General features: G+C 38.1%; 1 protein-coding gene across 16 annotated transcripts in view; it reads right to left on the reverse strand.

Moving 5' to 3' along the window:
* The window catches only part of PTPN13 (protein tyrosine phosphatase non-receptor type 13), a 1,019,774-nt gene that overhangs the window by 186,671 nt on the left and 805,974 nt on the right, over positions 1-27,129 (reverse strand). For all 16 annotated transcript variants that reach the window (XM_049885787.1, XM_049885797.1, XM_049885791.1 and 13 more), the window contains one exon: positions 24,227-24,346. In XM_049885787.1, coding sequence (XP_049741744.1) covers positions 24,227-24,341 — 115 coding nt within the window. In that variant the 5' untranslated portion in view covers positions 24,342-24,346. The remainder of the gene's footprint in view (positions 1-24,226; positions 24,347-27,129) is intronic.

A 27,129-nucleotide genomic window follows, 5' to 3' on the forward strand; every position in this document is an offset into this window, starting at 1 on the left:
TTGTATAAAGCCCTTTATTAGGTTGGGAATTTCCTTTTTATTCCTATTTTGCTTAGAGTTTTCATCATGAATGGTGTTGGACTTTGCCAAATGCCTTTTCTGCATCAATTGATAAGATCGTGTGGTTCTTGTCCTTTGTTTTATTATATGATTGATTACATTGATTGTTTTTCTCATGTTGAACCATCCCTGCATACCTGATACGAATCCCACTTGATCGTGGTGAATAATTTTTTTTATATCTTGTTGAATTATATTGGCTAGAATTTTGTTGAGGATTTTTTGCATCTAAGTTCATGAGGGACGCTGGGCTGTAATTTTCTTTTTTTCTGGTGTCTTTACCTGGTTTTGATATCAGGGTTATGCTGGCTTCATAGAATGAGTTTGGGAGTATTCCATCCTTCTCTATGCTCTGAAATACCTTTACTAGCAGTGTTGTTAACTCTTTTCTGAAAGTTTGGTAGAATTCACCAGTGAAGCTGTCAGGGCTGGGCCTGTTTTTCTGTTGGGAGTTCCTTAAATTACATTTTCAATCTCTTCTTTTGTTACAGGTTTATTTAGTTGTTCCACCTATGTTTGTGTTGGTTTAGGTAGGTAGTGTGTTTCTAGAAATTTGTCTGTTTCCTCCAGGTTTTTAAATTTGTTACAGTACAATTTTTCACAGTATTCTGTTCCGGTTCTTTTAATTTCAGTTGGGTCTGTTGTGATATCGCCCATCTCATTTCTTATTCAGGTTATTTGCTTCCTCTCTCTTTTTCTTTTGACAGATTGGCCAGTGGTTTACCAATTTTGTTAATCTTTTCGAAGACCAAGCTTTTGGCCTTGTTAACTCTTTGATTGTTTTTCTATTCTCTATTTCATTTAATTCTGCTCTAATTGTTATTATTTGCTTTCTTCTGCTGCTTGAGGGCTTCTTTTGGTGCTCTCTATTTGTTTGAGTTGTAGGGTTAATGCTTTGATTTTCTCCCTTTCTTCTTTTTAGATGTGTGCATTTATTTCTATAAGTTGACCTCTGAGCACTGCTTTTGCTGTGTCCCATAGCTTCTGTTAGGATGTGTTTTCATGGTCATTTGACTCTATGAATTTCTTTATTCCATCCTTAATTTTGTCTATAATCCAGTAGTTTTTGAGCAAGATGTTGTTCAGTTTGCACATGTTTGATTTTTTTCCCTTGCTTTTTCTGTTATTGATTTTCTACTTATATGACTTTATGGTCAGAAAAGACATTCTGCAATATTTCACTGCTACGGATTCTGTTAAGACTTGCTTTATGGACCAATAATATGTGGTCTATTCTGGAGAATGTTCCACATGCTTTGGACAAGAAAGTGTACTTGGTTGCAATTGGGTGCTGTGTTCTATATATGTCTATAAGGTTAAATTGGTTGATTGTGGCATTTAGCTCTTCCATGTCTTTACTGAGCTTCTTTCCAGATGTTCAGTCCTTCACTGAAAGTGATGTGTTGAAGTTTCCCACTATTATTGTGGAGCTGTGTATCTCTCTTTTGAATGGTATTAGAGTTCATTTTATGTATTTTGGAGTCCTGTTGTTGGGTACATAAGTATTTATTATGGTTATGTCCTCCTGGTATATTGCCCCTTTAATAATTATATAGTGTTCTTCCTTACCCTTTGTGGTAGATTTTACTTTAAGGTCCAGTGTATCAGAAATTAATATTGCCACTTCTGCTCTTTTTTGATTGTTGTTTGCTTGATATACTTTTTCCATTTTTTGAGTTTAGCTTGTACCTTTAAGTCTAAGGTGTATCTCTTGTAGGCAGCATGTAACTGGATCTTGTTTTTTTTTATCCATTCTGCCACTCTGTGTCGTTTATTGGTGCATTTAGTCCATTTACATTCAGTGTAATTATTGATAGCTATGAGTTTTGTGCTGTCATTTTGATGCTTTTTTGTGCTGTTGACAGTTTCTTTGTTCCACTTAATTTTCTGTGCAGAGTTGTTTATGTATTATCTTTTACTCTTTTTCATTGTTGTTGATTCTATATTTGCTGAGTCTTCATGTTTTTATTGCTTTTTATTTTGATGTGTAGGATTGTTAATTTCTTTTGTGGTTACCTTAATATTTACTCCTATTTTTCTAAGTTTAAATCAATCTTTTATGTCTTTGTATCACCTTGACTTCCTGTCCATATGAAAGATCTATGACTATGCTTTTTAGTCCCTTTTGTTGTTGTTGTTTTAATGTTATTATCTTTTACGTAATGATGTCTCTGGTTTCCCTATTTTGAGCATTTTAGCTTTGATTTATTTTTATGAACTTCCCTATATGGGTTGATATCTGGTTGCTCTGTCCTGTGTTATAGCCTTGGGCTGTTATCTGATGTTATTGATCTTCTGACCAGAGGACTCTCTTTAGTACTTCTTATAATTTTGGTTTGATTTTTACAAATTCCCTAAACTTCTTTTTATCTGGAAATGTCTTAATTTTGCCATCATATCTGAGAGATAGTTTTGCTCGATATATAATTCTTGTCAGGCAAATTTTTTCCTTCAAAGTTTTATGTATGTCTTCCCATTGCCTTGTTGCCTACATGGTTTCTGCTCAGTAGTCCAAGCTTAGTCTTATTGACTCTCCTTTGTAGATGACGTTTTGTTTATCCCTAGCTGCTCTTAAAATTGGCTCTTTATCTTTGGTTTTGGTAAGATTGATTATAATATGTCTTGGTGACTTTCTTTTGGGGTCTACCTTGTGAGAGGTTCGATGAGCATCTTGGATAGATATCTTTTCATCTTTCACGATATCAGGGAAGTTTTCTGCCAACAAATATTCAACAATTCTCTCTGTATTTTCTGATATCCCTCCCTGTTCTGGTACTCCAATCACTCGTAGGTTATTTTTTTTGATAGAGTCCCACATAAATCTTAGGGCTTCTTCATTTTTTAAAATTCTTTTATCTGATTTTCCTTGAATGTATTGGTGCCAAGTATTTTATCTTCAATCACACTAATTCTGCCTTCCCTTTCCTCAGTTCTGCTCGTCTGACTTTCTACTGAGTTGTGTAATTCTGTAATTTTATTGTTAATATTCTGAATTTCTGATTGCTGTCTTCCTATGGATTCTTGCAGCTTATAAAATCTCTTATAAAATTTCTTCAACTGCTTTATCTGTGTGTTCCTCAGCTTGGATCTGTGTTTTGTGTGATCTTCCTAATCCCTTGAACAGTCCTGTATATTAATCTTTTGTATTCTATTTCTGGTAATTCCAGGAAGCTCTCTTCCTCTGGAAGATTTCTTGATTCTTCATTTTGGGAGCTTTTTGAAGCCATCATGGTCTGCTTCTTTATGTGATTTGATATTGACTGTTGTCTTCGAGCCATCAATAACTTGTTGTATTTGTTTATTTTATATTTGTTTACAGTGTCCTATCTTCTTGTTTTGTTTTGATATGCTCAAATAGGCTGCTCACGTGAGCTAGTTTGAATATTGGCTCCTTTGAAGCTCTTGAGTCCTGTCACTGGGTGATTAAAGCTGTTACTAGGTATGTGAGCCCAGGAGTCTGTTTACTCTTCTTGTATGGATTCAGCTTAGGTGTCCAGGTAGTTGGTCATCAAGTGTGTTGTGCAGGCTCTCACTTACAGTCCCAGATGAGCAGGAGTGATTGGAGTAGGCACAGGTATTTGTCCGCAGTAGATGATCAAGCACAGGGCAAGGCAGGGGATGACAATAGCCCCTGGATGTCTGGGAGCAAAATGTGTCACTGTTCCCTAGAGTGCAGCTGGACTATGGGTGCCCAATGCTGTTGGCTGTAAGGACTGGAAGGCAACACTTATTCGTAGACCCCTGTCACGGGTGGCTGGGTGGCATGGGTGGAGCCACCAGTCCTCAAGCCCCTGATGTGCGCAGGTGAGGACACTCCTTAATAGGCAGGACAGTGTCAAATATCATATACCTGCCTCTCCACTATACAGCTGAAACAGCTGAAGGTGTTGTTGTTGTTAGGTGCAATCGAGTCGGTTCCGACTCATAGTGACCCTATGCACAACAGAACGAAACACTGCCCAGTCCTGAGCCATCCTTACAATCATTGTTATCCTTGAGCTCATTGTTGCACCCACTGTGTCAATCCACCTCGTTGAGGGTCTTCCTCTTTTCTGCTGACGCTGTGCTCTGCCAGGCATGATGCCCTTCTCCAGGGACTGATCCCTACTGACAACATGTCCAAAGTATGTAAGACGCAGTCTCGCCATCCTTGCCTCTAAGGAGCATTCTGGCCGCACTTCCTCCAAGACAGATTTGTTCGTTCTTTTGGAAGTCCATGGCATATTCAATATTCTTCACCAACACCACAATTCAAAAGCATCAACCCTCCTTTGGTCTTCCTTATTCATTGCCCAGCTTTCACATGCATAAGATGCAATTGAAAATACCATGGCTTGGGTCTGGCACACCTTAGTCTTCAGGGTGACATCTTTGCTCTTTGACACTTTGAAGAGGTCCTTTGCAGCAGCTTTGCCCAATGCAATGCGTCTTTTGATTTCTTGACTGCTGCTTCCATGGCTGTTGATTGTGGATCCAAGGAAAATGAAAACGTTGACAACATCAATCTTTGCTCCGTTTCTCGTGATGTTGCTCATTGGTCCAGTTGTGAGGATTTTTGTCTTCTTTCTGTTGAGGTGTAATCCATACTGAAGGCTGTGGTCTTTGCTCTTCATTAGTAAGTGCTTCAGGTCCTCTTCACTTTCAGCAAGCAAGGCTGTGTCATCTGCATAACGAAGGTTGTTCATGAGTCTTCCTGCAATCCTGATGCCCTGTTCTTCTTCATATACTCCAGCTTCTCCTATTATTTGTTCAGCATACAGATTAAATAGGCATGGTGAAAGAATACAACCCTGGCGCATATCTTTCCTGACTTTAAACCAATCAGTATCCCTATGTTCTGTCTGAACAACTGCCTCTTGATCTATGTAAAGGTTCCTCATAAGCAAAATTAAGTGTTCTCGAATTCCCATTCTTCACAGTGTTATACATAGTTTGTTATGATCCACACAGTCAAATGCCTTTGCATAGTCAATAAAACACAGGTAAACATCCTTCTGGAATTCTCTGCTTTCAGCCAGGATCCATCTTACATCAGAAATGATACCCTTGGTTCCAAGTCCTCTTCTGAAACCAGCCTGAATTTCTGGCAGTTCCCTGTTGATGTACTGCTACAGCCGGTTTTGAATGATCATCGGCAAAATTTTGCTTGCGTGTGATATTAATGATATTGTTCCATAATTTCCACATTCAGTTGGATCACGTTTATTGGGAACAGGCATAAGGATGTATCTCTTCCAGTCAGTTGGCCAGGAAGCTCTCTTCCATATTTCTTGGCATAAACGTGTAAGCACCTCCACCGCTGCATCTGTTTGTTGAAACATCTCAATTGATATTCCATCAATTCCTGGAGCCTTGTTTTTCGCCAATGCCTTCAGAGCAGCTTGGATGTCTTCCTTCAGTACCATCGGTTCCTGATCATATACCACCTCTTGAAATGGTTGAATATTGACGAATTCTTTTTGGTATAAAGACTCTGTGTGTTCCTTCCATCTTCTTTTGATGCTTCCTGCATCATTTAATATTTTCCCCATGGAATCCTTCACTATTGCAACTCGACCCTTGAATTTTTTCTTCAGTTCTTTCAGCTTGAGAAACGCCGAGCGTGTTCTTCCCTCTTCATTTTCCATCTCTAGCTCTTTGCACGTCATTATAATACTTTACTTTGTCTTCTCGAGAGGCCCTTTGAAGTTTTCTGTTCAGTTCTTTTACTTCATCAAGTCTTCCTTTTGCTCTAGCTGCTCGACGCTCAAGAGCAAGTTTCAGAGTCTTCTCTGACATCCATCTTGGTCTTTTCTTTCTTTCCTGTCTTTTCAGTGACCTCTTGCTTTCTTCATGGATGATGTCCTTGATGTCATTCCACAACTCGTCTGGTCTTCGGTCACTAGTGTTCAATGCATCAAATCTGTTCTTGAGATGGTCTCTAAATTCAGGTGGGATATATTCAAGGTCATATTTTGGCTCTCGTGGACTTGCTCTAATTTTCTTCAGTTTCAGCTTGAACTTGCATATGAGCAATTGATGGTCTGTTCCACAGTCGGCCCCTGGCCTTGTTCTAACTGATGATATTGAGCTGTTCCATCATCTCTTTCCACAGATGTAGTCAATTTGATTTCTGTGTGTTCCACCTGGTGAGGTCCATGTGTATAGTCACCGTTTATGTTGGTGAAAGAAAGTATTTGCAATGAAGAAGTCACTGGTCTTGCAAAATTCTATCATTCGGTCTGGGCATTGTTTCTATCCCCAAGGCCATATTTTCCAACTACTGATCCTTCTTTTTTTCCAGCTGTCGCATTCCAATCACCAGTAATTATCAATGCACCTTGACTGCATGTTCGATCAATTTCAGACTGCAGCAGCTGATAAAAATCTTCTATTTCTTCATCTTTGGCCCTAGTGGTTGGTGCATAAATTTGAATAATAGTTGTATTAACTGGTCTTCCTTGTAGGCGTATGGATATTATCCTATCACTGACAGCGTTGTGCTTCAGGATAGATCTTGAAACTTTCTTTTTGACAATGAATGCAACACCATTCCTCTTTGAGTTGTCATTCCCAGCATAGTAGACTATATGATTGTCCAAATCAAAATGACCAATACCAGTCCATTTCAGCTCACTAATGCCTAGGATATTGAAGTTTATGCATTCTGTTTCATTTTTAATGATTTCCAATTTTCCTAGATTCATACTTCATACATTCCAGGTTCTGATTATTAATGGATGTTTGCAGCTGTTTCTTCTCATTTTGAGTCATGCCACATCAGTAAATGAAGGTCCCGAAAGCTTTACTCCATCCACGTCATTAAGGTCGACTTTACTTTGAGGAGGCAGCTCTTCCCCAGTCATCTTTTGAGTGCCCTCCAACCTAGGGGTCTCATCTTTCAGCACCATATCAGACAATGTTCCACTGCTATTCATAAGGTTATCAGACATACACTGTCTTAGACTGGAAGCTCAGCTGAAACCTGTCCTCCATGGGTGACCCTGCTGGTATCTGAATACTGGTGGCATAGCTTCCAGCATCACAGCAACACACAAGCCCCCACAGTACGACAAACTGACAGACACGTGGGGGCAGCTGAAGGTAGACTTCAGGTATATATCCTGTTGTACTGTGCTAACGAGGGCCTACACTATTGAAATGAGCCCACACAGGTCTACGCAGGGGTGAAAGGCATTCAAAGTTTATGGGCCTATTATGCCTGTGCCTAGGCAAAGGGGCTGTTTCTGCCCTAAGTTCCCAACTAAGGGGAGCCAGCAGATTATTTTTCCCCTGTTTGCTAATTTGTTCCATCTCCAAGGCTGGAAAAATGGCTAAAGGCGTGTGATGGGTCCTACTTCTGGACCAGGGGACATGGCAACATCTGAAGGTGGCTCAGACCCAGTGCAGAGCAGGAAGGGGGCAGGTAAGTGGGAGAGAGGTTTTTCCCAAAGGGGTATTTTTTGATCTGCGTGGTAGGTTACATGGATGTACTTATCTTTTGCTGATTAGGTAGCACTTTTTGCTGATTCTGGAGGTGTGAACAGACTGTCTGCCCCTCGGTCTCTCTCAGTGTGGAAAACATGTCCCGAACACCACTGCTTGCCTCACTGTGCTCTTGCCTGCGGATCTGGCCTGCAGGGTACCAGTTCCCACTGGGTCAGGTCTGGAAACTCCTGGCTGCTTCTGAACTGTCTCTCCTTCCCCTACCACTCAGTCTGATTCCTCAACTTTTCCTTTGAGGTTCAGGGCTCCTAGACTGTCATATATAATCAATTCACTGTTTTTCTTCAGGCCTTTATTGTAAGAGGACCACATGAAGCATCTGACTACTCCACTGTCTTGGTTCCACCTCCCAGTAGAGCACAATTGAAGAAAAAGAATAAAGTAGGAGGACTCACATTACCTGACCCTAGAACCTACTATACAGCTACAGTAGTCAAAATAGCCTAGTACTGGTACAATTACAGACATGTTGACCAATGGTACTGAATTGAGAACGCAGATAAAAATGCATCCTTCAACGTTCACCTGATCTTCAATAAAGGCCTATAGTCCATCTAACGGGGAAAAGGCGGGTTTTTTTTTAACAAATGGTGCTGGCAAAACTGGATGTCCATCTGCAAAATAATGAAACAGAATCCATGCCTTACACCATACACAAAAACTAATTCAAAATATATCAAAGACCTAATATAACACCAAAAACTATAAAGATCGTAGAAGAAAAAACATGGTCATCTAGAGACCCTAATACACAGCATTAACAGGATGCAAAACATAACAATACGCAAACACCAGAAGGTAAACTAGATAAAAAGAGTATTCTAAAAATTAAACACACTAATCAAAGGACATCACAAAATGGTAAAAAGAGAACCTATAAACAGACCCAAATGAAATTAGAATCATATCAGATTACTATGAAAAACTATACTCAAACAAATTAAAAAACCTAGAAGAAATGCATGAATTCCTAGAAACACACTACCTACCTAAACTGACACAAACAGAGGTAGAACAACTAAATAGACCCATAACAAAAGAAGAGATTGAAAAGGTAATCAAAAAACTCCCAACAAAAAAAATCCCTGGGCCGGATGGCTTCACTGCAGAGTTCTACCAAACTTTCAGAGAAGAGTTAACGCCACTACTACTAAAGGTATTTCAGAGCATAGAAAAGGACAGAATACTACCAAACTCATTCTATGAAGCCACCATATCCCTGATACCAAAACCAGGTAAAGACACCATCCCTCATGAATGTAGATGCAAAAATCCTCAACAAAGTTCTAGCCAATAGAATTCAACAACATATCAAAAAAATAATTCACCACGATCAAGTGGGATTCACACCAGGTATGCAGGGATGGTTCAACATTAGAAAAACAATTAATGTAATCCACCACATAAATAAAACAAAAGACAAGAATCACATGATTTTATCAATTGATGCAGAAAAGGCATTTGACAAAGTTCAACATTCATTCATAATAAAAACTCTCAGCAAGACAGGAATAGAAGGAAAGTTCTTCAGCATAATAAAGGGCATTTATACAAGGCCAACAGCCAACATCACCCTAAATGGAGAGAGCCTGAAAACATTCGCACTGAGATCAGGAACCAGACAAGGATGCCCTTTATCACCGCTCTTATTCAACATTATGCTGAAAGTCCTAGCCAGAGCAATTAGGCCAGATAAAGAAATAAAGGGCATCCAGATTGGCAAGGAAGAAATAAAAGTACCTCTATTTGTAGATGACATGATCTTATACACAGAAAACCCTAAGGAATCCTCCAGAAAACTACTGAAACTAATAGAAGAGTTCAGCAGGGTATCGGGATATAAGATAAATATAAAAAAATCAGTTGGATTCCTCTATACCAACAAAAAGAACATCGAAGAGGAAATCACCAAATCAATGCCATTGACAGTAGCCCCCAAGAAGATAAAATACTTAGGAATAAATCTTACCAGAGATGTCAAAGACTTATACAAAAAAAACTACAGTACACTTCTGTAAGAAACCAAAAGAGACTTACATAAGTGGATGAACATACCTTGCTCATGGATAGGAAGACTTAACATTATAAAAATGTCTATTCTACCAAAATCAATCTATACATTTAATGCAATTCCGATCCAAATCCCAACAACATTCTTTAATGAGATGGAGAAACAAATCATCAATTTCATACAGAAGGGAAAGAGGCCCCAGGTAAATAAGGCATTACTGAAAAAGAACAATAAAGTGGGAGGCCTTACTTTACCTGATTTTAGAACCTATTATACCCACACAGTAGTCAAAACAGCCTGGTACTGGTACAACAACAGATACATAGGCCAATGGAACAGAATTGAGAATCCAGACATAAATCCATCCACATATGAGCAGCTGATATTTGACAAAGGCTCCAAAACAGTTAAATGGGGAAAACGCAGTGTTTTGAACAAATGGTGCTGGCATAACTGGATATCCATTTGCAAAAAAATGAAACAAGACCCATACCTCACTCCATGCACAAAAACTAACTCAAAATGGATCAAAGGCCTAAATATAAAATCTGAAACGATAAAGATCATGGAAGAAAAAATTGGGACAACTTTAGGAGCCCTAATACGTGGCATAAACATATACAAAACATTATAAAGAATGTAGAAGAAAAACTAGATAACTGGGAGCTCCTAAAAATCAAACACCTATGCTCATCCAAAGACTTCACCAAAAAAGTAAAAAGACTACCAACAGACTGGGAAAAAGTTTTTAGCTATGATATTTCTGATCAGCGCCTGATCTCTAAAATCTACATGATACTGCAAAAACTCAACTGCAAAAAGACAAATAACCCAATTAAAAAAATGGGCAAAAGATATGAATAGACACTTCACTAAAGAAGACATTCAGGTAACTAACAGATATATGAGAAAATGTTCACGATCACTAGCCATTAGAAAAACGCAGATCAAAACTACAATGAGATTTCATCTCACTCCAGCAAGCCTGGCATTAATCCAAAAAAGACAAAATAATAAATGTTGGAGAGGCCGTGGAGAGACTGGAACACTTCTACACTGCTGGTGGGAATGTAAAATGGTACAACCACTTTGGAAATCGATTTGGTGCTTCCTTAGAAAGCTAGAAATAGAACTACCATAAGATCCAGCAATCCCACTCCTTGGAATATATTCTAGAGAAATAAGAGTCTTTACAGGAACAGATACATGCACACCCATGTTTACTGCAGCACTGTTTACAATAGCAAAAAGATGGAAGCAACCAAGGTGCCCATCAACGGATGAGTGGATAAATAAATTATGGTATATTCACACAATGGAATACTACGTACGGATTGATAAAGAACAGTGAGGAATCTGTGAAACATTTCATAACATGGAGGAACCTGGAAACCATTATGCTGAATGAAATTAGTCAGTTGCAAAAGGACAAATACTGTATAAGACCCTATTATAAGAACTTGAAAAATAGTTTAAACTGAGAAGAAAACATTCTTTCGTGGTTACGAGAGAAGGGAGGGAGGGAGGGTGGGAGGGGGCATTCACTAAGTAGATAGTGGATAAAAACTACTTTAGGTGAAGGGAAAGACAACACACAATACAGTGGAGGTCAGCACAATTGGACTAAACCAAAAGCAAAGAAGTTTCCTGAAGAAACTGAATGCTTCGAAGGCCAGAGTAGCAGGGGCAGGGGTCTGGGGACCATGGTTTCAGGGGACATCTAAGTCAATTGGCATAATAAAATCTATTAAGAAAACATTCTGCATCCCACTTTGAAGAGTGGCATCTGGGGTCTTAAACGCTAGCAAGCAGCCATCTAAGATGCATCAATTGGTCTCAACCCACCTGGATCAAAGGAGAATGAAGAACAGCAAGGACACAAGGTGATTACGAGCCCAAGAGACAGAAAGGGCCGCATGAACCAGAGACTACATCATCCTGAGACCAGAAGAACTAGATGGTGCCTGGCTACAACTGATGACTGCCCTGATAGGGACCACAACACAGAACCCCTGAGGGAGCAGGAGACCAGTAGGATGCAGACCCCAATTTCTCATAAGACCAGACTTAATGGTCTGACTGAGAATGGAAGGACCCCGGTGGTCATGGCTCCCAGACCTTCTGTTGTCCCAGGACAGGAACCATTTCCGAAGCCAACTCTTCAGACGTGGATTGGACTGGACAATGGGTTGGAGAGGGATGCTGGTGAGGAGTGAGCTTCTTGGATCAGGTGGACACTTGAGACTATGTTGGCATGTCCTGCCTGGAGGGGAGATGACAGGGTGGAGGGGGTTAGAAGCTGGTGAAATGGACACGAAAAGAGAGAGTAGAGGGAGAGAGCGGGTTGTCTCACTAGGGGGAGAGTAATTGGGAGTGTGTAGCAAGGTGTATATGGCTTTTTGCGTGACAGACTGACTTGATTTGTAAACTTTCAGTTAAAGCACAATAAAAATTATTTTTTTTAAAAAAAGAGAACCTATAGACTGGGGAAAAAATCTTAGGCTAAGAAAAATCGGAAAAAGTTGTAATCTTTAAAATTTTCAAGAAAATCCAACACGTCTGTGACAAAAAGACAAATAATCCAATTAAGAAATGGACAAAGGGAATGCACAGACACTTCACCAAAGAAGATATTCAAGTAGCTAACAGGCACATGAGGAAATACCTGTGATCAGTAGTCATTAGAGAAATGTAAATCAAAACTACAATGAGATACCATCTCATCCCAGCATTACTGGCACGAATCAAAAACAGAAAATAACAGATGCTGGAGTGGCTGTGGGGAGACTGGAACTGCTTGTGGGAATGCAAAATGGTACAACCATTTTGGAAAATGATATGGCGCTTCCTTAGAAAGCTAGAAATAGAAATACCTTAAGATCCAGCAATCCCACTTCTAGGAATATACCCTAGAGAAATAAGAGTCATCACATGAATAGACATATGCACACCCATGTTCACTGATCACAAAAGCAAAAAGATGGAAACAACCTAGATACCCATCAATAGATGAATGGATAAACAAACTATGGTACATACACATAATGGATCACTAAGCAGCAACAAACAATGATAAATCTATGAAGCATTTCATAACATGGATGAATGTGGACAGCATTATGCTGAATGAAATAAGTGAATCACAAAAGGACAAATATTCTATGAGACCACTAGTATAAGAACTCATGAAAAGGTTTACACACAAAAAGAAACAATCTTTGATGGTTACAAGGGAGAGGAGGGATAGAGATGGAAAATTCTAAATAGACAATAGATAAGTGGTAACTTTGCTAAAGGGTAAGACAGTACACAATACTTGGGAAGCCAGCACAACTTGTAGAAGGCAAGATCATGAAAGCTCCATAGATACATCCAAACTCCCTGAGGGACTGAATTATTGGGCTGGGGGCTGTGTGGACCACTGTATAGGGTAACATCTAGCTCAAGTGGCACAAAATAGTTTATAAAGAAAATGTTCTACATTCTACTTTGGTGACTAGCATCTGGGGTCTCAATTGCTTTTGAGTGGCCATCTAAGATATTCCATTGGTCCCACACCATTGGGAGCAAGGGAGAATGAAGAAAACTAAAGACACAAGGGAAAGATTAGTCCAAAGGACTAATGGATTACAACTACCACAGCCTCCACCAGAGTGAGTCCAGTACAACTAGATGGTGCCTGGCTACTACCACCCACTGCTCTTACAGAGTTCACAACAGAAAGTCCCAGACAGAGCTGGAAAAAATGCAGAACAAACTTTTAACTCACAAAAAAAGACCAGATTTACCAGCCTCACACAAACTTGAGAAACTCTGAGAGTATGGCACCTGGACACCCGTTTAGCTCAGTAATGAAGTCACTCCTGAGGTTCACCCTTCAGCCAAAGATTAGAGAGGTCCATAAAACAAAATGAGACTATAAGGGGCACACTAGCCCAGGGGAAAGGGCTAGAATGCAGGAGGGGAAAGTAAAGCTGGTAATAGGGAACCCAAGGTCGAGAAGAGAGAGTGTTGATGTGTTGTGGGGTTGGTAACCAATGCCACAAACCAATATATGCACTATTTAATGAGAAGCTAGTTTATTCTGTAAACCTTCCTCTAAAGTACAATAAAAAAAAAAAAAAAGCTGGAAATAGAAATACCATATGATCCAGTTATCCCACTCCTAGGAATGTATCCTAGAGAAATAAGAGCCATCACACAAATACACATATGCAGATCCAATATTCACTGCAGTATTGTTCACAGTAGCAAAAAGATGGAAACAACCTAGATGCCCATTATCAGATAAATGGATAAACAACTATGATACATACACACAAGGGAATACTATACAATGATAAAGAACAATGATGAATTTACAAAGGATCTCACAACATGGATGAATCTGGAGGGCATTATGCTGAGTAAAATAAGCCAATAACAAAAGGACAAAAATCGTATGAGACCATTACTATAAAAACTCATGAAAAGGTTTACACACAAAAAGAAATAATCCTTGATGGTTATAAAGGAGGGTGAGGAGGGAGGGAAAAATATTAAATGGGCAATAGATAAGTGGTAACTTTGGGGAAGGGAGACAGTACACAATACTGGGGAAGCCAGCACAACTTGTAGAAGGTAAGGTCATGGAAGCTCCATAGACACATCCAAACTCCCTGAGGGGCCAATTATTGGGCTGAGGGCTGTGGGGACCATGGTCTCAGAAAACATTTAGCTCAACTGGTATAACATCGTTTATAAAGAAAATGTTCTACATTCTACTTCGGTGAATAGCGTCTGAGGTCTTAAAAGCTTGTGAGTGGCCATCTAAGATATCCCACTGGTCTCACCCCGTCTGGAGCAAGGGAGAATGAAGAAAACCAAAGACACAAGGGAAAGATTAGTTCAAAGGACTAATGGACCACTAGTACCACAGCCTCCACCAGACTGAGTTCGGCACAACTAGATGGTGTTTAGCTACCACCACCAACTAATCTGACAGGGATTACAATGAAGAGTCCCAGACAGAGCCAGAGAAAAATGTAGAACAAAATTCCAACTCACACAAAAAAAGACCAGACTTACTGGTCTGACAGAACTGTTGAAACCCTGAGAGTATGGACCCCAGGCACCCTTATAACTCAGTTCACCCTTCAGCCAAAGATTAAAAAAACCAAACCTGTTGCTCTTGAGTTGATTCTGACTCATAGCGACCCTACAGGACAGAGTAGAACCGCCCCATAGAGTTTCCAAGGAGCACCTGGTGGATTCAAACTGCCAACCTTTTGGTTAGCAGCCATAGCACTTAACCGCTACGCCACCAGGGTTTCCAGCCAAAGATTAGACAGGCCCATAAAAGAAAATGAGACTAACTGGCCCCACCAGTCCAGCGACAAGGATGAGAAGGCAGCAGGGAACAGGAAAGCTGGTAATGGGGAACCCAAGGTCAAGAAGAGGAGAGTGTTGATATGCCATGGGGTTGGCCACCAATATCACAAAACAGTATGTGTATTAATTGTTTATTGAGAAGCTAGTTTGCTCTGAAAACCTTCATCTAAAGTACAATGAATTAATAAAAAGACTACAGCAGACAACAAAAAATAAAAATAAATAGATAAAAAACAAACAAATAAAAAAAGCTTCAGTGCAACAAATAACTTTATCAAGAAAGTAAAGAGACAACCTACATAACGGGACAAAGTATTTGGTAACCCTATATCAGATAATGAGTTAACACACAAAATACATAAAGAACTCCTACAAATCAACAACAAAAAGACAAACAAGCCAATTTAAAAATGAGCAAAGGAATTGACAGACATTTCTCCAAAGAAGATATACAAATGGCCGATAAACACATGAAAAGATCCTCAACATGATTAGTCATTAAGAAATGCAAATCAAAACCACAACGAGGTACCACTTTACCTCCACTAAGATGGCTGTAATCAGAAAAACTGAAAATTACAAGTGTTGGCAAGGATGTGGAAAAACTGGAACCCTTTTTCATTGCTGATGGGAATGTAAAATGGTATAGCCTCTGTGGAAATAGTTTGGTAGATACTCAAAAAATTAAACATAGAATTTCCATATAATCCAGAAATTCCACTCCTAGGTATATATCCAGAAGACTTGAAACAGAGACTCAAACAAATACGGGTACACCAATGTTCACTGGAACATCATTCACAATAGCCGAAAGGTAGAAACAACTCAGGTGTCCATCAAGAGACGAATGGATAAAGAAAATGTGGTATACCCATACAATGGAACATTATTCATCCACAAAGGAAATGAAGTCTGATACATGCTATCACATGGATGATCCCTGAAAACATGTTAACTGAAATAACTCAGATACAAAAGGGCAGGTATTGCATTATATGAAATATCTAGTATAGGTAAATGGATAGAGACAAAGTTCACTAGTACTTACCAGGGGCTGAAGGTCCCTGGGTGGTACAAATGGTTTGCATTCAACTACCAACCTAAAGTTTGAGAGTATGAATCCACCCAGTGGTGTCATGGAAAAAGGGCCTGGTGATATGCTTCTGTAAAGATTACAGCCAATAAAACCCTATGGAGCAGTTCTACTCTTTAACACATGGGGTTGCCATGAGTCAGAATCAACTTAACAGCAATGGGTTATCAGAGGCTGGGGAAAGGGGACAGTGGGGAGTTATTGCTTAAGGGGTGTGAAGTTTCTGTTTGGAATGATAAAGCTTTGAAAATAGATAGTTGTGATGGTTATGTAACATGGTAAATGTAATTAATATCAATTAATTGTACACTTAAAAAATTAAAATGGCAAATATTTGCTACATTTTACCATAATAAAATTTTTGTAAAAGGCTAATATGGCTTAATCCCACAGTCATAATGTTGAATGAAAGAAATCAAGAACAAAAGAGTTCATATTCTAGTATTCTATTTATAGTAAAAGCAGGCAAAATTAATCTATGTGACATACTCTATTTTATGCAAATAACACACATTATACATTTTTGCCACCTGTGCAACCCCCTCGCACATTATTTTCCTAGGTGTGCTATGTGCATTTTATGTGCAGACACGATATTTGCAGAAAATACGGTAAATCTAGTAATGGCCACCCTTGGTAACAAAGAATTGACTAGCAGGGAGTGTGAGAGGGCCATCCTAAAGTGTTGGAAATGTTCCACATTTTAATTTGGGTGATGATTATACCGGTGTGTATATATGTAAACATTTATCAGTCGGTAAAATTAATAAGATTCTTTAATGTGTATGTTATACTTTGATGTTAAATCCTATAGGCATAAAAATTAAGACAACAAATATAAAGTAAAATTAGATTTCTCAGCAAAAACAGGGTTACAGAGCCACAATTTCCTCTAGATGGATGACTCGGTAAATTTATTAAATGGTCTGTTTGTAACATCTAGAGTTAAAATATTTTAAAATCAAAACGCAGTGTATTGAGTGTGTGTTTGTGGGAAGAGGGGTAGTTTACTACAAGTGCTTCATATATTGCCTAATTCACATTATTCATTTTAAGAACGCTAGACATTAAATTAGTTTAATGTTTTATAGTTTGTTTCCACGGAACAAATATAGTAATTTTATCGGGTTCAAACACATTCAACTTGAAGGACCTGTTAATTCTGGCTTTATGAATGCAGGACAAGATGTAGCATGTTAAAGACAACTGATACATCCTCAGTCCACAAAATTATGGTTGTAGATAATTAGGAATGTATTATAAAGGGAGTAGTTAGGATTTGGTCCTTTAAAAGCTACATACACTATACAAAGCTTTATTCAAAAGCTTTTAATCCATAAAAACTTTCCATGCACTATACAAAGCTTTATTCAAAAACTTTTAATCCATAAAAACTTTCCATATTTCCTATAAAGGAACAAACAAATTAAAAACTAGGAAGCAAACTTGAGGTTCAGTGCTTTGTCTTCTTTCTCAGGTGTTAACTGAATTACTTATTCCCGCCTTGGTTCTACCAGACTGAAAGTTTTACACTTTCCCCCTCTCTTTTTTGTTTTGTTTTGTGATTATACTTAATAATATTTAAGGATATCTGGCTATGCAAACTGTCATGGATTGAACTGTCTCCCCTCAAAATACCTGCCTTGGCTAGGCCTTGAGTGCCAGTATTGTGTGATTATCCACCATTTTCTCATCTGATGTGATTCTCCTATGTGTTGTAAATCCTCTCTCTATGTTAATGAAGTCGGATTAGCGGCAGTTATGTTAATGAGTTAGGACTCAATCTGTAAGATTAGTTTATGTCTTAAATCAATCTCTTTAGAGATGTAAAAGAGAGACATGGGGACCTCATACCACCCAGAAACAAGAGCCAGGAGAACGCTGCGTCCTTTGGACTCGGAGTCCTTGTGCTGAGAAGTTCCTCGGCCAAGGAAGACTGATGACCAGGATCTTCCCTCAGAGCCAAGAGAGAGAGAAAGCCTTCCCCTGGAGCTGGCACCCTGAATTTGGATTTCTAACCTCCTATGCTGTGACAGAATAAACTTCTCTTTTTAAAACCATCCACTTGTGGTATTTCTGTTATAGTAGCACTATATAAGACATAACTCTAAAGTTAATATAGTTAACATTCTCCTGAAGAGAATCAAAACCTTAGACTGCTTTAAGTCCTATCACCTGTTGTTGTTAGGTGCTGCATAGTCAGTTCCAATTCATAAACTTCTCTTTTTAAAACCATCCACTTGTGGTATTTCTGTTATAGTAGCACTATATAAGACATAACTCTAAAGTTAATATAGTTAACATTCTCCTGAAGAGAATCAAAACCTTAGACTGCTTTAAGTCCTATCACCTGTTGTTGTTAGGTGCTGCATAGTCAGTTCCAATTCATAGAGACCCTACAGGTCAGAGTAGAACTGCCCCATAGGGTTTCCAAGGGGCGGATGGTGGATTTGAACTGCTGACCTTTTGGTTAGTCAAGCTCTTAACCACTACGCCACCAGGGCTCCTATTCCACTCTTAAACCAAACCAATGAGTCAATTCTGACTCAAATCAACCCTATGGGATAGAGTACAGCTGCCCCACAGGGTTTCCAAGACTGTAAATCTTTATAGAAGCAGACTGCCACATCTTTCTTCCGTGGAGCAGCTGACAGGTTTGAACCGCCATCCTTCTGGTTAGCAGCCAAGTGCTTAACCACTGTGACACCAGGGTTCCTTACTTTACTTTTACTTGTACATGCTATTACTGTATTTATAATTTTAAATTTGCCATCATTATTGTTTTATACAGTTAATGCTTGTTTAGATTTACTCTCATTATTGACTATTTTGTTTATCCTTTCCTTCTTGAATTTTTCTTCTTTCTGGGTTAAATTTCTTTCTGCCTAAAATATCTTTTAGTAATTCCTCCACTGAGGGTTTGTTTATGGTAAATACTTTCAGCCTTTGTATGACAGTGTTTTTCTTTTTTTAATCTTAATCTCGAGCCATAGTTTAGCAGGGTATCGAATTCTATGTGCACTGTCCAATACAGTAGCCATTAGCCTTCTAAGATCTTAGAATATGACTAGTGTAACTAAGGAACTGAATAAATGTGTATAATTAGTTTAATTTAAAATTTAAAAATAAGTACTTAATTCAGCTATTAGAAAAATTTTAAGCATGCTTAGAAAAATTTAGGTATATGAATTTACTTTTTCATATGTATATTTTATGAAATCTAAATATTTTCAATGAAATTTAGAGTCTGAATCAAGATATGCTGTGAGTGCAAATTAAACATTAAATTTTGAAGACAGTGCAAAACTGGAATATACAACATTTTATTAATATTTTTTCATATTGATTATAAGTTGAAATAACATTTTGATATATTGGCTTAAATAAAATATATTCTTAAAATTAATTTGTTTCTTTTTACTTTTTATAATGTGGCTTCTACAAAATTTAAAATTATAATTACATGAGTTACATTATGTTTCTATTATACAGTGTTGTTCTTGGTTAATTTTTTGAAAATTTTTTTTTCTTTTTAAAATAATTATGAATTATTCTAACAGCAGTTTTAAGATGGTATTTTATCAAATTCTGATTCTACCGTTGATGTTAGGAAGCCCGTATTAGCCTGATTGTTTTTTCTATATAGGTAACCCATCTTTCCTTTATGCTTTAAATTTTTTTCTCCTTGTCTATGATGTTCCCTACTTCCAATCTGGGTTTGGATTTATTTTGACTTATTTTGACTGTGACTTAACATTCCAGAATCTGAGAATTTATATTTTTCATCAATTCCCCAAAATTCTCAACTATCGCATTTCTGGACTCTATTATATTCCATTAATATATTTATCTATCATATTTATTGTAGTTCTATAATAAGTCAAGAAATCAGGTAGTATGAGTCCTCCACCTTTACTGTTCTTTTTCAGAGTTGTTTTGGCTATTCTAAGTCCACTGAATCTCCCTATTAATTTTAGAATTGACTCATCAATTCCTACTAAAAAAAAGCCTACTAGGATTTTGAGAGAGATTGTATTGAATCTAAATATTAATTTGGAAAAAACTGACATCTTAACAAAATTGATATTCTGATCTGGAAACACAGTATAACTCCCCATTTATTTAAGTCTTCTCTAATTTCTCTCAGCATTGTTTTTAGTTTTCATTATATAGCTCTTCACATATTTGTTTATTCCTAAGTATTTCTTTTTTTTTTTGCTGCTCTTGTAAATAATATTTATTTCAATTTCTGAGTGTTCATTGCTAGTATGCAAAGATACAACTGATTTGTACATTGGCCTTTTAATTATCTAGGACCACTGAACCCCTGCATGAGTTCATCCACGATATAAGAGCTAAAATCTTAAAATTAAGTTTTTTCTGACATAAACTATGCTTCCTAAACAGTTAATAAGATGGACTAAGAAACATATGATTAGGAAGTCATAACATGGGAGAGCCCTTAGTGAAATTCCTCCAGAGCTTTATTTCAATGACTACATTTAATTTCCTAAGAATAACAACCCCCCAAATAGGTGGTAAAAAAAAAAAAAGTAAAATCTAGCTATATACTATTTATAAGAGATACCTAAATTACAACACAAACAATTTGAAAATAAGGAAGAAAGATATACTGGTAAATGGCAGATTAAAGAAAGCAGAGGTGACAATATTAAGAGCAGACTAGGTAGACTTTAAAGCAGTGAGCAGCAAAAGGAAATAAAAGTTTTACTTTATATCAATAAAAGATACAATCCGTTTAGTCAAAAGCCATTCTATGTGCCATACAAAATTGTATAAAAAATACATGATTACAGAGGTAAGAAGACTTAAGACAAAAACATAGTGAGAGATTGTTACTATGCCTAAGAATCTGACAGATCAAGTATACCAAGTAATAAGAATATAGAATTTTTGAAAGTACATTAACAAACTTAATTCATAGCCGAGAAACAGAATATGTACATTTTTTGTCAAATGCTCACAGAGTATTTACAAAAGTGGATGAAGTACAAGGCCACAAGAAAATCTCAATAAATTTTAAAAAATAATCATATAGGCCATGTTTTAATAACCACAAAACAATAAAGCTAAGAAATTTACAACAAAAGGAGAGCTTCATCGCGATCATCTAAATGTTTGTAATTACATACATATTTTTATAAAGTTTTACATTTTTCTTCCTTCAGAGAAAGTCATCTGAAGATGGTGTCTTTCAACAAAACTGCTTAGATATCATTATTCTATGAATAATAACCAAAACAATTTTATTTTAAAAAATGGTAAAAGCCGCGAATTGCTGGAAGACTCGAAAAGATGAAGAAACAGATTATTTTCTTAGCCTTTGTTCAATAATGCCCCAGTGGAAATGCTTATTTCTAGCCTTCTGTTCATAGGAATTCCAACAGCATGCTTGCACTTATATACTGAAAAAAAGACACACGAGCAATGCACAAGTCAAAGAATACAGAGAGGGTGAAAAAAAAGGCCTATGTAACAAATACATAAAGACACAGAAAGGTAAGACAGAAAAACACATTTTAGGGGAAAAAAATATTTTTTTAAGAGACCTCTGTATTTTACCTACTTTTCCCCCTAATATTCCAGTGTTACTCATAAGAGCATCTACTAGAGAACTAAAATCATCATCATTTCTCCACAAAATAAGCAAAGTAATAATTATTTTATTTCAGTTTGTCACAAGGAGAGCACTTGTCAGGAGAACAATTAGAAGAACAATTTGTGGAAGAAAGACACTGTGTTATCAAATACGAAAAATAAAAAACCTTAGATTTCAGAAAAACTGAACCAAATAAGCATGAGTTTTCTCAAAATAAACAGAATTAGACTGAGGGCCTTAATGGTAACCAGCTCCCATTGGACAGTATTTAAGACATAGCTGCCTTACAATTAATTTTAAAACACATCCAGTAAGTCTATTGTAATGTTTCATTATGCAATAACTGCCTTTCAAGGACAAGTGCTTTACATTCAGACATTAGATCTCTACTAACACTATGAAATTTGAAGGAAGGACCCTTAGATATTTACAGTATAAAAAATGCTTTATATTCTACATGAGTCATGGCCAGAGCAGTGATCGTACCGTTTGCATAATAAACAGAGGTATTCTCTCTGTTCTCTAAACATTTGTAGTACTTATGGTCTATATTACTCATTTGGCACACATTATCTTGAAGTGGTACACTTTCCACATGCATCTGTCTGATCTGAATGAATCCCTTGAGGGCAACAGTGATACCTACTTATTTCCATACAATGCCTTACATGTGGGAGATGCTTCTTAAATATTAATTGCCTGAGTATTGATAAGTAGTTGAGTAATTAAAACAAAACCTTCAACACCACCTTTGGAGCATGGCTACCTGCTCCACATTCTGGAGTTCCTATACTTTCGGTGGTACAGGCGATTTTATGAAAAATTAAAGTGAGACAAACAAAGCGACAAAATTTATTTAAAATAGCTAAATTTTAGGTAAGTGGTATTAGATAAAATGAGTAACTTTTCTTTAGCTTAATCAAAGATCTTTAAACATCTAGGTTACAGCAGAATTAGGTGAGCTCTGAAACTGCTTTAGTCAAGTTCCTGTTCTTGGATGGAAAACAACAACGCTTTAAAGTTTGTCCCCAAACACTCTTCCCCTGTGCTCTAGAGTCTCCTGCACTCAATCAGTGGTCACTTCCTACACCATTCAAAAAGGTTCACCGGGCTCCAGATCTTCAGCAATTCTGTCCTCCAATGATTCTCAAAATTTGCGTCACAAAGACTTCAAGGGCTTTTTAAAACAAAAATTCCTGGGCTCCACCCTCAGAATTTCTTATCCAGTAGGTCTAGTGTGGTAGTTTAGTGGTAGAATTCTGCCTTCCATGCCACAAACCTGGGTTGGATTCCCAGCCAATGCACCTCATATGCAGCCACCACTGGTCTGTCAGTGGAGGCTTGCGCGTTGCTATGATGCTGAACAGGTTTCAGCTGAGCTTCCAGACTAAGGCTAGAAGGAAAAGACTGGCAATCAACTTCCGAAAATCACCTAAGGAAAAGTCTTGTAGGTCACGACAGTCCGATCCACAACCAATCATGGAATGCAGCTGGACCAGGCAGCATTTCCCTCTGTTGAGCATGGGGCTGCCATGTGTGGTGGGTCCACTCAAAGGCAGCTATCAGCAAGCTTGCATTTCTATTAGGTTTTCAGGTAATGTTGATGCTGTTGATTCAGGGAGCACACTTTGAGAACTACCACTACCCTCAAATCCTCACCTGTTTCTTTCATGTTTATTATGCCTGATTAATTCATCCAATCAATTTTTAAAGACTGATTATTCCTTAGATGAAGCTTGGTTTCATCACATGTAGTGAAAATGGCAATCTTCATGTGGAACTTTCCAGCATGATATCAACTGTTTGGGGGCAATCAAACCAAAGGGTGACTCTCTAATTCTTCCAGCTCCAAAATGCCATACAACCATTTGGACCAAGTCAGGGTAGCACTACACTACTTACTCAGCCTACATTATCCCAACTGAAAGATACAGGGGTGCACATACTACTCCCCCTGCCAGGAATACTTTTCCCTCCCTCTCACATGGTTAATTTCTTCTCTTTTTTCAGTCTTAGCTCAGTGTGACTTGTGCAGGAAAGGCTTCCTTTTCTTTCCCATGACCAGGCAAGGTCTATTACTATGGGTTCTCATAGTTACTGAATCCCTCCTTTGTAGTCCTTGTCACAGCTGCATTTTTCACATATGAGTATTTTATTAAAAGTTATTTTCTACACTTAGTGGCGTAGTGGTTAAGTGCTACAGCTGCTAACCAAAGGGTCGGCAGTTCGAATCCGCCAGGCGCTCCTTGGAAACTCTACGGTGCAGTTCTACTCTGTCCTATAGGGTCGCTATGAATCGGAATCAACTCAACGGCACTGGGTTTATTTTCTACACTGGGCTACAAGCTCCAAACAGGCAGGGACTTTTTTTTTGTTTTAATCACCATTATCTTTTTAGTGCCTCACACAATACCGGGTATACAATGTTCAAGTGAATGAAGACAAGATCTGAGCTTTCCAGCCCTAAGAGAGTTAAGACAAACCATTCCTTTCCACACTCCACCAAAGGCAGAGAAATAATGAAACAAAACAAAGTTCTCTGCCCCATAATTACCCGATACTCAGAATAATAAATAAAACAGCTTACCTTTTCTGAATAATTCTTGTAGACTCTCAGCACTTTGATTCAACACAGCCCATATTTCTTCTTCCTGCAGTGGTCCACCCCGAACCTCCAGGGCCTCAGCTAGTGACACATGCATATTACCTAGGAATCAAAGGTAACATATGATCCACACATCGGCAACTTAACTTCACATGCAATTGCAGTAGTAAAGGCTGCAACCTGTGACAAGAGACTATGAGCCCCCTGTCTATCTAACTACTCACTATGCCCTTAGATTTAAAAATAATCTTATAGCCTTAAACACATAGAGGGTAAAGGAATTGAGTAACAGGAAAAAACCCTCAAATCAACCACTTGCCTTAGACAGAACTGGAGAATGGTGGTGGTAGTAGTTACTTGATGGAAGGAGACAGAGGCCTCAGGGTGTCAGAATTCCCAAAGCATAGATATTTAAACCAAAGCAACCAGGCTGAACTGAAGAAAGCCTTTCAGGTTGCAGCTCTAAGTTTCATTCTACCCATTCCAAGGAGAAGCGACTCTACAGGCATGGTGAGAAAAGTTAGGAATAAGTTGGAACACATTTCTTCCATTCATTAATTGATTTCCACAATTACAAATTCTAACTATAAATTCTGCACTGAATGGACTTAACTATTTCTAGACCTAGCTTTGCTTCCAACTCATCATTTGTGCTTGGGAAAGTCATTTTATCTCTAAACTTCAGTTTCTCCATCTGTGACATGGGAATAATAATGCCAACTATTTTGAAGAGGGTTATGCTTATGAATATACTTTGTAAAGCTCTACCTGAGTTGAATTAACAAAAGATCAGAAAGATGCCTGTGTGGCGACATTTTTGTAAGGTCAGTTTCTTCAATGGCATCCAACTACCAAAGGAAAAAAAACAAACCCGTTGCCGTTGAGTCAATTCCAACTCACAGCAACCGTAGAGCCATCCAGCTAAACCAAAAAAAGCCAAACCTGCTGCCGTCGAGTCGATTCCGACTCAGTGACCCTATAGGACGGAGTAGAACTGCCCTATAGAGTCGCCATTCAGCTAGTAGGTGGTATGCTGATAAATCTTTAATTTGCATTTTTCCCCTATGGGGCTCAATAATCCTCCTTTCATTGTGGAAGGAGCAAATGCAGCTAGTTGAAATCACTCTACATACATATTCCTGGATTGACACTCCTTGAAAAAAAATTGCTCTCATAGTGATTACTAAGATTTCTACCCAGACCAAACCAATTTAAGCAGAAGGTGTAATGTACATCTATTGGTAAGCAGAAGCAGATGGCTTTGGGGGGAAAAAAAGGAGGGAACTGAAAATGTTAAATATTCATTTTCTGTAATTATGACCTCCATTAAATTAAAAAATTAACCAATTAAAAAATCTTTTTAGCCAAAAGTTGATGCTATTTATTCAGCTAACAAGAAAAGCTAATGTTTTCTTTCAATTTACATTCATTATACTTGAACCCAGATTTAAAAAAGGAATTCAAGCTGCAAATGAGACAGCCATTTCTCTTTTACTTCCCATTTCAAATGTTTACTACAGCATATTACACTTAAAGACTGCCTCTGAGGAGTATCTACTTAAATGCACAGTACGGTAGTTAAAAGGAAAGATAAAAGATACTTCTTTGAAAAGGCCAGAATAGTTTTTACATATCTTGTACAAGAAGTACAATTATTTATTCAAAACCCCTCTACCAACAGTCTCAAGGTTCTGATATATTTTATTATATGACAGCACATTTATTATATGAAGGGGAAAAAAATAGAAGCTTCATTACTTTCTAAGAGATATCTAAGTTACACTGTGTTAAACTGGACGTTTCAACAGAGGCATCAACATACTATTAACAGATATCAAAGTGATTTGTGATAAAGGAATACCTGTAGCAAACTTCCTAAGTAGAAAACCCTGGTGGCATAGTGGTTAAGTGCTATGGCTGCGAACCAAAAGGTTGGCAGTTCAAATTCACCAGGCGCTCCTTGAAAACTCTATGGGGCAGTTCTACTCTGTCCTATACGGTCGCTGAATAGACTCAATGGCAATGGTTTTTTAACTATATTTGAGAATGTTTAACCCATTGTAACCCACTGCTGTCGAGTCGATTTTGACTCACAGCGACCCTATAGAACAGAGTGGAATTGCTCCATAGAGTTTCCAAGGAACAGCTGGTGGATTCAAACTTCTGACATTTTGGTTAGCAGCCAATCTCTTAACCACTGCAACACTAGGGCTCCAAGAACTGGTTAGGTAGCTCGAAAGCCTACATCTAGCATATAAAAGAGAGAAGATTTCATACGGAGGATTTCTTTGGAGCTTGCTGATTCTCATGCCTCCCCCAAAGCGTCTGTAGGTCCTTGCCTTTCACCTTAGCTAGTGAAACAGGCTTCAGTGGGATTCTCTAGAGAACTTGATATGCGTTCCATGAGTTAGGGGAGACAAAGGAGACTAGTGCCTGACACACACTTAAAGAAATGAAAGGCTTTGGCCATCACTCCGAGGCAGTAGTGAGAGGGAGAGAGTAAAGGACATAGAGGAGAAGGATCCAGGGTGAGAAAGTGTGTGGGGGGTGCTAGGAGCTAGCTACACTAGTGGGGGGAAGAGAGGCAAGGAAGCGGGACCACACAGAGAGCTGGGCCAGAGAGATTTAAAATCCTGCCCAGCTGATAAAAATGTCATAAAATTAAGATAGTGGTGATGGGTGCACAACTTTGTGCATATACTAAAAAGCACTGAATGTATACTTTAAAAGGGTGTATTTTATGGTATGTGAATTATATGTTAATAAAGCTATTAAAAATCTTACCCAGGACATCACCTGAGGGGTGATAAAACACTAAAAAAAAGAAAGAAAGGAGATTATTATTTATTGTTGATTGGCCTAAGAGAAAACCTGTCTGGGGGCCT

Source organism: Elephas maximus, chromosome 5 (genome assembly GCF_024166365.1).
Source record: "Elephas maximus indicus isolate mEleMax1 chromosome 5, mEleMax1 primary haplotype, whole genome shotgun sequence".
NCBI lineage: Eukaryota > Metazoa > Chordata > Mammalia > Proboscidea > Elephantidae > Elephas > Elephas maximus.